This window comes from Scyliorhinus torazame, chromosome 25 (assembly GCF_047496885.1).
Source record: "Scyliorhinus torazame isolate Kashiwa2021f chromosome 25, sScyTor2.1, whole genome shotgun sequence".
Classification (NCBI taxonomy): Eukaryota; Metazoa; Chordata; class Chondrichthyes; order Carcharhiniformes; family Scyliorhinidae; genus Scyliorhinus; species Scyliorhinus torazame.
The window spans coordinates 45,389,423-45,401,736 of NC_092731.1; the positions used below are offsets into that span (position 1 = coordinate 45,389,423).

At 50.1% G+C, this 12,314-nt stretch overlaps 1 protein-coding gene across 1 annotated transcript in view; it reads left to right on the forward strand.

Annotated features, from left to right (window-relative positions):
• The window catches only part of LOC140402256 (integrin alpha-X-like), an 815,908-nt gene that overhangs the window by 662,780 nt on the left and 140,814 nt on the right, over nt 1-12,314 (forward strand). Inside the window, exons 11-12 of the mRNA XM_072489886.1 lie at nt 911-1,037; nt 5,580-5,725. Coding sequence (XP_072345987.1) covers nt 911-1,037; nt 5,580-5,725 — 273 coding nt within the window. The remainder of the gene's footprint in view (nt 1-910; nt 1,038-5,579; nt 5,726-12,314) is intronic.

Here is a 12,314-nt window from a genome sequence, read left to right on the forward strand (position 1 = left end):
GTTCCCATTCCCCTGCCAAATTAGTTTAAACCCTCCCGAAGAGTACTAGAAAACCTCCCTCCCAGGATATTGGTGCCCCTCTGGTTCAGATGCAACCCGTCCTGCTTGTACAGGCCCCACCTTCCCCAGAATGCGCTCCAATTATCCAAATACCTGAAGCCCTCCCTCCTACAACATTCCTGCAGCCACGTGTTCAGCTGCACTCTCTCCCTATTCCTAGCCTCGCTGTCACGTGGCACCGGCAACAAACCAGAGATGACAACTCTGTCTGTCCTGGCTTTTAACTTCCAGCCTAACTCCCTAAACTCGTTTATTACCTCCACACCCCTTTTCCTACCTACGTCGTTGGTACCAATGTGCACCACGACTTCTGGCTGCTCCCCCTCCCCCTTAACGATCCTGAAGACACGACCCGAGACGTCATGGACCCTGGCACCCGGGAGGCAACAAACCATCCGAGAGTCTCGCCCGTGCCCACAGAACCACCTGTCAGTACCTCTAACTATTGAGTCCCCTATAACTAGTGCCCTCCTAATCTCCCCCTTCCCTTCTGAGCCCCAGAGCCGGACCTCGTGCCAGAGACCCGGTCACTGCAGCCCACCCCTGCTGGGTAATCCCCCCAACAGTATCCAAAGCGGTATTCTTATTTTTGAGAGGAACGACCAAAGGGGATCCCTGCACTGACTGCTGCCTCCTCTTCCCACCTCTAACTGTTACCCGGCTACCTTTGTTCTCAGGTGTAACTATGTCCCTGCAGCTTCTATCTATCACCCCCTCAGCATCCCGAGCTGTCCTTGTCGTGAAGAGGGAATGTTCACCATTGGGAGGTATTAGTGATGTCCTTGTGAACAGGGAATGTTCACAGATTTTTGTTGGTGCAGCGAGAAATGGATGAAATCTCCTGTTTCAGGATGCAGTGGTATTGGGAACACTGGGAGCGTACGGATGGAGCGGTGGAATGTTACTTTATCAAGGAAATCACGAGACATTCATCAACGTCAGCAAGGCCGATAAAGAAATCAGGAACAGCTACTTAGGTAAGAGATACTCAAAAAGAAAACTACACTTTCCCCATCAAACACTCCCAGGGCAGGTACAGCACGGGGTTAGATACAGAGTAAAGCTTCCTCTACACTGTCCCCATCAAACACTCCCAGGACAGGTACAGCACGGGGTTAGATACAGAGTAAAGCTCCCTCTACGCTGTCTCCATCAAACACTCCCAGGACAGGTACAGCACGGGGTTAGATACAGAGTACAGCTCGCTCTACACTGTCCCCATCAAACACTCCCAGGACAGGTACAGCACGGGGTTAGATACAGAGTAAAGCTCCCTCTACACTGTCCCCATCCAACACTCCCAGGACAGGTACAGCACGGAGTTAGATACAGAGTAAAGCTCCCTCTACACTGTCCCCATCAAACGCTCCCAGGACAGGTACAGCACGGGGTTAGATACAGAGTAAAGCTTCCTCTACACTGTCCCCATCAAACACTCCCAGGACAGGTACAGCACGGGGTTAGATACAGAGTAAAGCTCCCTCTACACTGTCCCCATCCAACACTCCCAGGACAGGTACAGCACGGAGTTAGATACAGAGTAAAGCTCCCTCTACACTGTCCCCATCAAACACTCCCAGGCGAGGTACAGCACGGAGTTAGACACAGAGTAAAGCTGCCTCTACACTGCCCACATCAAACACTCCCAGGACAGGGACAGCACGGAGTTAGACACAGAGTAAAGCTGCCTCTACACTGCCCACATCAAACACTCCCAGGACAGGGACAGCACGGGGTTAGATACAGAGTAAAGCTCCCTCTACACTGTCCCCATCAACACTCCCAGGACAGGTACTGGGCAGCATTGTAGCGTAGTGGTTAGCACAATTACCTCACAGCACCACGGTCCCAGGTTTGAGTTCTCCCGGTGTGTGCGTGGGTTTCTCCCGGGTGCTCCGGTTTCCTCCCATAGCCCCAATATGTGCAGCTTACGTGGACTGGCCATGATAAATTGCCCTTAGTGCCCAAAATTGCCCTTCGTGTTGGCTGGGGTTATGAGGATAGGGTGGAGATGTGGGCCTGGGTAGGGTGCTCTTTCCAAGAGCCGGTGCAGACCCGATGGGCCGAATGGCCTCCTTCTGTACTGTAAATACTATGGAAAAAAAAAGGTACAGTACGGGGAGAGATACAGAGTAAATCTCCCTCGACACTGTCCCCATCAAACACTCCCAGGACAGGTACAGCATGGGGTTAGATACAGAGTAAATCTCCCTCGACACTGTCCCCATCAAACACTCCCAGGACAGGTACAGCACTGGGTTAGATACAGAGTAAAGCCCCCTCTACACTGTCCCCATCAAACTCTCCCAGGACAGGAACAGCACGGGGTTAGATACAGAGTAAAGCTCCCTCTACACTGTCCCCATCAAACACTCCCAGGACAGGTACAGCACGGGGTTAGATACAGAGTAAAGCTCCCTCTACACTGTCCCCATCAAACACTCCCAGGACAGGTACAGCACTGGGTTAGATACAGAGTAAAGCTCCCTCTGCACTTTCCCCATCAAACACTCCCAGGACAGGTACAGCACGGGGTTAGATACAGAGTAAAGCTCCCTCTACACTGTCCCCATCAAACACTCCCAGGACAGGTACAGCACGGGGTTAGATACAGAGTAAAGCTCCCTCGACACTGTCCCCATCAAACACTCCCAGGACAGGTGCAGCACGGGGTTAGATACAGAGTAAAGCTTCCTCTACACTGTCCCCATCAAACACTCCCAGGACAGGTACAGCACGGGGTTAGATACAGAGTAAAGCTCCCTCTACACTGTCCCATCAAACACTCCCAGGACAGGTACAGCACGGGGTTAGATACAGAGTAAAGCTGCCTCTACACTGCCCACATCAAACACTCCCAGGACAGGTACAGCACGGGGTTAGATACAGTGTAAAGCTCCCTCTACACTGTCCCCCATGAAACACTCCCAGGACAGTTGCAGCACGGGGTTAGATACAGAGTAAAGCTGCCTCTACACTGTCCCCATCAAACATTCCCAGGACAGATACAGCACGGGGTTAGATACAGAGTAAAGCTGCCTCTACACTCTCCCCATCAAACACTCCCAGGACATGTACAGCACGGGGTTAGATACAGAGTAAAGCTCCCTCGACACTGTCCCCATCAAACACTCCCAGGACAGGTGCAGCACGGGGTTAGATACAGAGTAAAGCTTCCTCTACACTGTCCCCATCAAACACTCCCAGGACAGGTACAGCACGGGGTTAGATACAGAGTAAAGCTCCCTCTACACTGTCCCATCAAATACTCCCAGGACAGGTACAGCACGGGGTTAGATACAGAGTAAAGCTGCCTCTACACTGCCCACATCAAACACTCCCAGGACAGGTACAGCACGGGGTTAGATACAGTGTAAAGCTCCCTCTACACTGTCCCCCATGAAACACTCCCAGGACAGGTACAGCACGGGGTTAGATACAGAGTAAAGCTGCCTCTACACTGTCCCCATCAAACATTCCCAGGACAGATACAGCACGGGGTTAGATACAGAGTAAAGCTGCCTCTACACTGTCCCCATCAAACATTCCCAGGACAGGTACAGCACGGGGTTAGATACAGAGTGAAGCTCCCTCTACACTGTCCCCATCAAACACTCCCAGGACATGTACAGCACGGGGTTAGATACAGAGTAAAGCTCCCTCTGCACTGTCCCCATCAAACATTCCCAGGACAGGTACAGCACGGGGTTAGATACAGAGTAAAGCTCCCTCAACACTGTCCCCATCAAACACTCCCAGGACAGGAAAAGCACGGGGTTAGACACAGAGTAAAGCTCCCTCTACACTGTCCCCATCAAACACTCCCAGGACAGGTACAGCACGGGGTTAGATACAGAGTAAAGCTCCCTCAACACTGTCCCCATCAATCACTCCCAGCACAGGTACAGCACGGGGTTAGATACAGAGTAAAGCTCCCTCTACACTGTCCCCATCAAACACTCCCAGGACAGGTACAGCACGGGGTTAGATACAGAGTAAAGCTCCCTCTACACTGTCCCCATCAATCACTCCCAGGACAGGTACTGGGCAGCATTGTAGCGTAGTGGTTAGCACAATTACCTCACAGCACCACGGTCCCAGGTTTGAGTTCTCCCGGTGCGTGCATGGGTTTCTCCCGGGTGCTCCGGTTTCCTCCCATAGCCCCAATGTGTGCAGCTTACGTGGACTGGCCACGATAAATTGCCCTTAGTGCCCAAAATTGCCCTTCGTGTTGGCTGGGGTTATGGGGATAGGGTGGAGATGTGGGCCTGGGTAGGGTGCTCTTTCCAAGAGCCGGTGCAGACCCGATGGGCCGAATGGCCTCCTTCTGTACTGTAAATACTATGGAAAAAAAAAGGTACAGCACGGGGAGAGATACAGAGTAAATCTCCCTCTACACTGTCCCCATCAAACACTCCCAGGACAGGTACAGCACTGGGTTAGATACAGAGTAAAGCTCCCTCTGCACTTTCCCCATCAAACACTCCCAGGACAGGTACAGCACAGGGTTAGATACAGAGTAAAGCTCCCTCTACACTGTCCACATGAAACACTCCCAGGGCAGCAAGGGGTTAGATACAGAGTAAAGCACCCTCTACACTGTCCCCATCAAACACTCCCAGGACAGGTACAGCGCGGGGTTAGATACAGAGTAAAGCTCCCTCCACACTGTCCCCAATCAAACACTCCCAGGACAGGTACAGCACGGGGTTAGATACAGAGTAAAGCTCCCTCTACACTATCCCCATCAAACACTCCCAGGACAGGTATAGCACAGGGTTAGATACAGAGTAAAGCTCCCTCTACACTGTCCCCATCAAACACTCCCAGGACAGGTACAGCACGGGGTTAGATACAGTGTAAAGCTCCCTCTACACTGTCCACATGAAACACTCCCAGGGCAGCAAGGGGTTAGATACAGAGTAAAGCACCCTCTACACTGTCCCCAATCAAACACTCCCAGGACAGGTACAGCACGGGGTTAGATACAGAGTAAAGCTCCCTCTACACTATCCCCATCAAACACTCCCAGGACAGGTACAGCACGGGGTTAGATACAGAGTAAAGCACCCTCTACACTGTCCCCAATCAAACACTCCCAGGACAGGTACAGCAAGGTGTTAGATACAGAGTAAAGCACCCACTACACTGTCCCTAATCAAACACTCCCAGGGCAGGTACAGCACAGGGTTAGATACAGAGTAAAGCTCACTCCACACTGTCCCCATCAAACACTCCCAGGACAGATACAGCACGGGGTTAGATACAGAGTAAAGCACCCTCTACACTGTCCCCAATCAAACACTCCCAGGACAGGTACAGCAAGGGGTTAGATACAGAGTAAAGCACCCTCTACACTGTCCCTAATCAAACACTCCCAGGACAGGTACAGCACAGGGTTAGATACAGAGTAAAGCTCCCTCTACACGGTCCCCATCAAACACTCCCAGCACAGGCACAGCACGTGGCTAGACACAGATTAAATCTTCCTCTACACTGACTCCCTATGTCTTCCACAGGGTATTCTGTGCAGGAGGCCACAGGGACTGGTTTTAGTTCCTATGTGGTGGGTGCCCCTCGGTATCGTCACCGCGGAGAGGTGATCGTCTTCCAGAAAGGCAGCAACGGCAGCTGGGAGGATGTGCAGCGGATTCCTGGAGAGCAGGTAGTCATCATGTCGCAGATTACACTGCACTGTCAGAGGGTCAGTACTGAGGGAGTGCTGAACTGTCAGAGGGTCAGTACTGGGGGAGTGCTGCACTGTCAGAGGGTCAGTACAGAGGGAGTGCTGAACTGTCAGAGGGTCAGTACTGAGGGAGTGCTTCACTGTCTGAGGGTCAGTACTGAGGGAGTGCTGCACTGTCTGAGGGTCAGTACTGAGGGAGTGCTGCACTGTCTGAGGGTCAGTACTGAGGGAGTGCTGCACTGTCAGGGGGTCAAAGAACAAAGAACAAGAACAAAGAACAAAGAAATGTACAGCACAGGAACAGGCCCTTCGGCCCTCCAAGCCCGTGCCGACCATACTGCCCGACTAAACTACAATCTTCTACACTTCCTGGGTCCGTATCCTTCTATTCCCATCCTATTCATATATTTGTCAAGATGCCCCTTAAATGTCCGTTTCGTCCCTGCCTCCACTACCTCCTCCGGTAGTGAGTTCCAGGCACCCACTACCCTCTGCGTAAAAAACTTGCCTCGTACATCTACTCTAAACTTTGCCCCTCTCACCTTAAACCTATGCCCCCTAGTAATTGACCCCTCTACCCTGGGGAAAAGCCTCTGACTATCCACTCTGTCTATGCCCCTCATAATTTTGTATACCTCTATCAGGTCGCCCCTCAACCTCCTTCGTTCCAGTGAGAACAAACCGAGTTTATTCAATCGCTCCTCATAGCTTATGCCCTCCATACCAGGCAACATTCTGGTAAATCTCTTCTGCACCCTCTCTAAAGCCTCCACATCCTTCTGGTAGTGTGGCGACCAGAATTGAACACTATACTCCAAGTGTGGCCTAACTAAGGTTCTATACAGCTGCAACATGACTTGCCAATTCTTATACTCAATGCCCCGGCCAATGAAGGCAAGCATGCCGTATGCCTTCTTGACTACCTTCTCCACCTGTGTAGCCCCTTTCAGTGATCTGTGGACCTGTACTCCTAGATCTCTTTGACTTTCAATACTCTTGAGGGTTCTACCATTCACTGTATATTCCCTACCTGCATTAGCCCTTCCAAAATGCATTACCTCACATTTGTCCAGGTTAAACTCCATCTGCCATCTCTCCGCCCAAGTCTCCAGACAATCTAAATCCTGCTGTATCCTCAGACAGTCCTCATCGCTATCCGCAATTCCACCAACCTTTGTGTCGTCTGCAAACTTACTAATCAGACCAGTTACATTTTCCTCCAAATCATTTATATATACTACAAAGAGCAAAGGTCCCAGCACTGATCCCTGTGGAACACCACTGGTCACAGCCCTCCAATTAGAAAAGCATCCCTCCATTGCTACCCTCTGCCTTCTATGGCCTAGCCAGTTCTGTATCCACCTTGCCAGTTCACCCCTGATCCCGTGTGACTTCACCTTTTGTACTAGTCTACCATGAGGGACCTTGTCAAAGGCCTTACTGAAGTCCATATAGACAACATCTACTGCCCTACCTGCATCAATCATCTTAGTGACCTCCTCGAAAAACTCTATCAAGTTAGTGAGACACGACCTCCCCTTCACAAAACCGTGCTGCCTCTCACTAATACGTCCATTTGCTTCCAAATGGGAGTAGATCCTGTCTCGAAGAATTCTCTCCAGTAATTTCCCTACCACTGAAGTAAGGCTCACCGGCCTGTAGTTCCCGGGATTATCCCTGCCACCCTTCTTAAACAGAGGAACAACATTGGCTATTCTCCAGTCCTCCGGGACATCCCCTGAAGACAGCGAGGATCCAAAGATTTCTGTCAAGGCCTCAGCAATTTCCTCTCCAGCCTCCTTCAGTATTCAGTCAGTACTGAGGGAGTGCTGCACTGTCAGAGGGTCAGTACTGAGGGAGTGCTGAACTGTCAGAGGGTCAGGACTGAGGGAGTGCCACACTGTCAGAGGGTCAACAAATAACGAACAAAGAACAAAGAAATGTACAGCACAGGAACAGGCCCTTCGGCCCTCCAAGCCCGTGCCGACCATGTTGCCCGACTAAACTACAATCTTCTACACTTCCTGGGTCCGTATCCCTCTATTCCCATCCTATTCATGTATTTGTCAAGATGCCCCTTAAATGTCCCTATCGTCCCTGCTACCACTACCTCCTCGGGTAGCGAGTTCCAGGCACCCACTACCCTCTGCGTAAAAACCTTGCCTCGTACATCTACTCTAAACCTTGCCCCTCTCACCTTAAACCTATGCCCCCTAGTAATTGACCCCTCTACCCCGGGGAAAAGCCTCTGACTATCCACTCTGTCTATGCCCCTCATAATTTTGTATACTTCTATCAGGTCTCCCCTCAACCCCCTTCGTTCCAGTGAGAACAAACCGAGTTTATTCAACCGCTCCTCATAGCTAATGCCCTCCATACCAGGCAACATTCTGGTAAATCTCTTCTGCGCCCTCTCTAAAGCCTCCACATCCTTCTGGTAGTGTGGTGACCAGAATTGAACACTATACTCCAAGTGTGGCCTAACTAAGGTTCTATACAGCTGCAACATGACTTGCCAATTCTTATACTCAATGCCCCGGCCAATGAAGGCAAGCATGCCGTATGCCTTCTTGACTACCTTCTCCACCTGTGTTGCCCCTTTCAGTGACCTGTGGAACTGTACTCCTAGATCTCTTTGACTTTCAATACTCATGAGGGTTCTACCATTCACTGTATATTCTCTACCTGCATTAGACCTTCCAAAATTCATTACCTCACATTTGTCCGGATTGAACTCCATCTGCCATCTCTCCGCCCAAGTCTCCAAACAATCTAAATCCTGCTGTATCCTCTGACAGTCCTCATCGCTATCCGCAATTCCACCAACCTTTGTGTCATCTGCAAACTTACTAATCAGACCAGTTACATTTTCCTCCAAATAATTTATATATACTACAAACAGCAAAGGTCCCAGCACTGATCCCTGTGGAACACCACTGGTCACAGTCCTCAAATGAGAAAAGCATCCCTCCATTGCTACTCTCTGCCTTCTGTGGCCTAGCCAGTTCTGTATCCACCTTGCCAGCTCACCCCTGATCCCGTGTGACTTCACCTTTTGTACTAGTCTACCATGAGGGACATTGTCAAAGGCCTTACTGAAGTCCATATAGACAACATCCACTGCCCTACCTGCATCAATCATCTGAGTGACCTCCTCGAAAAACTCTATCAAGTGAGTGAGACACGACCTCCCCTTCACAAAACCGTGCTGCCTCTCACTAATACGTCCATTTGCTTCCAAATGGGAGTAGATCCTGTCTCGAAGAATTCTCTCCAGTAATTTCCCTACCACTGAAGTAAGGCTCACCGGCCTGTAGTTCCCGGGATTATCCTTGCTACCCTTCTTAAACAGAGGAACAACATTGGCTGTTCTCCAGTCATCCGGGACATCACCTGAAGACAGTGAGGATCCAAAGATTTCTGTCAAGGCCTCAGCAATTTCCTTTCCAGCCTCCTTCAGTATTCTGGGGTAGATCCCATCAGGCCCTGGGGACTTATCTACCTTAATATTTTTTAAGACACCCAACACCTCATCTTTTTGGATCTCAATGTGACCCAGGCTATCTACACACCCTTCTCCAGACTCAACATCTACCAATTCCTTCACTTTGGTGAATACTGATGCAAAGTATTCATTTAGTACCTCGCCCATTTCCTCTGGCTCCACACATAGATTCCCTTGCCTATCCTTCAGTGGGCCAACCCTTTCCCTGACTACCCTCTTGCTTTTTATGTACGTGTAAAAAGCCTTAGGATTTTCCTTAACCCTATTTGCCAATGACTTTTCATGACCCCTTCTAGCCCTCCTGACTCCTTGCTTAATTTCCTTCCTACTTTCCTTATATTCCACACAGGCTTTGTCTGTTCCCTGCCTTTTAGCCCTGACAAATGCCTCCTTTTTCTTTTTGATGAGGCCTACAATATCTCTCGTCATCCAAGGTTCCCGAATATTGCCGTATTTATCCTTCTTCCTCACAGGAACATGCCGGTCCTGAATTCCTTTCAACTGCCACTTGAAAGCCTCCCACATGTCAGATGTTGATTTGCCCTCAAACATCCGCCCCCAATCTATGTTCTTCAGTTCCCGCCTAATATTGTTATTATTAGCCTTCCCCCAATTTAGCACATTCATCCTCGGACCACTCTTACCCTTGTCCACCAGTACTTTAAAACTTACTGAATTGTGGTCACTGTTACCGAAATGCTCCCCTACTGAAACATCGACCACCTGGCCGGGCTCATTCCCCAATACCAGGTCCAGTACCGCCCCTTCCCTAGTTGGACTGTCTACATATTGTTTTAAGAAGCCCTCCTGGAATCTCCTTACAAACTCCGCCCCGTCTAAGCCCCTGGCACTAAGTGAGTCCCAGTCAATATTGGGGAAGTTGAAGTCTCCCATCACCACAACCCTGTTGTTTTTACTCTTTTCCAAAATCTGTCTACCTATCTGCTCCTCTATCTCCCGCTGGCTGTTGGGAGGCCTGTAGTAAACCCCCAACATTGTGACTGCACCCTTCTTATTCCTGATCTCTACCCATATAGCCTCACTGCCCTCTGAGGTGTCCTCCCGCAGGACAGCTGTGATATTCTCCCGAACCAGTAGCGCAACTCCGCCTCCCCTTTTACATCCCCCTCTATCCCGCCTGAAACATCTAAATCCTGGAACGTTTAGCTGCCAATCCTGCCCTTCCCTCAACCAGGTCTCTGTAATGGCAACAACATCATAGTTCCAAGTACTAATCCAAGCTCTAAGTTCATCTGCCTTACCCGTAATACTTCTTGCATTAAAACATATGCACTTCAGGCCACCAGACCCGCTGTGTTCAGCAACTTCTCCCTGTCTGCTCTGCCTCAGAGCCCCACTGTCCCTATTTCCTAGTTCTCCCTCAATGCTCTCACCTTCTGACCTATTGCTCCCGTGCCTACCCCCCTGCCATACTAGTTAAAACCCTCCCGTGTGACACTAGCAAACCTTGCGGCCAGGATATTTATGCCTCTCTGGTATAGATGCAACCCGTCCTTCTTATATAGCTCACACCTGCCCCGGAAGAGCTCCCAGTGGTCCAGATAACGGAAACCCTCCCTCCTACACCAGCTGTTTAGCCACGTGTTTAGTTGCTCTATCTTCCTATTTCTAGCCTCACTGGCACGTGGCACAGGGAGTAATTCCGAGATTACAACCCTAGAGGTCCTGTCTTTTAACTTTCTGCCTAGCTCCCTGAACTCCTGCTGCAGGACCTCATGCCCCTTCCTGCCTATGTCGTTAGTACCAATATGTACAACGACCTCTGCCTGTTTGCCCTCCCCCTTCAGGATGCCCTCTACCCGTTCGGAGACATCCTGGACCCTGGCACCAGGGAGGCAACATACCATCCTGGAGTCTCTTTCACGTCCACAGAAGCGCCTATCTGTGCCCCTGACTATAGAGTCCCCTATTACTATTGCTCTTCTGCGCTTTGACCCTCCCTTCTGGACATCAGAGTCAGCCGTGGTGCCACTGCTCTGGCTGCTGCTGTTTTCCCCTGATCGGCTATCCCCCCCGACAGTATCCAAAGGGGTATACCTGTTCGAGAGGGGGACAACCACAGGGGATTCCTGCACTGACTGCCTGCCCTTTCTGGAGGTCACCCATTTCTCTGCCTGCACCTTGGGTGTGACCACATTTATATAACTGCGATCTATGACGCTTTCCGCCACCTGCATGCTCCTAAGTGCATCCAATTGCTGCTCCAACCGAACCATGCGGTCTGTGAGGAGCTCCAGTTGGGTGCACCTTCTGCAGATGAAGCCGTCCGGGATGCTGGAAGCCTCCCGGACCTGCCACATCTCACAGTCAGAGCACTGCAACCCTCTAACTGACATTGCGTCAATTAATTAAAATTAAAAAAAATTTTTAAAAATTGTTTTAAATATATATTTTTTTAAATTTCAAAGTTACTGTTAACGATCTGTTTCCTAGCACTAGATTTCTAATAGAAATGCGAAAGCTATGTTTGTCCAATGACCATTAAAATGCACTTAATGTTGACGAGTCCACTACTGTTGCAGGCAGGGCATTCCACGCCCTTACTACTCTCTGAGTAAAGAACCTACCTCTGACATCTGTCTTATATCTATCTCCCCTCAATTTAAAGCTATGTCCCCTCATGCTAGACATCACCATCCGAGGAAAAAGGCTCTCACTGTCCACCCTATCCAATCCTCTGATCATCTTGTATGCCTCAATTAAGTCACCTCTTAACCTTCTTCTCTCTAACGAAAACAACCTCAAGTCCCTCAGCCTTTCCTCATAAGATCTTCCCTCCATTCCAGCCAACATTCTGGTAAATCTCCTCTGCACCCGCTCCAAAGTCTCCACGTCCTTCCTATAATGCGGTGACCAGAATTGCACGCAATACTCCAAATGCGGCCGCACCAGAGTGTTGTACAGCTGCAACATGACCTCATGGCTCCGAAACTCAATCCCTCTACCAATAAAAGCTAACACACCGTATGCCTTCTTAACAACCCTCTCAACCTGGGTGGCAACTTTCAGGGATCTATGTACATGGACACCGAGATCTCTCTG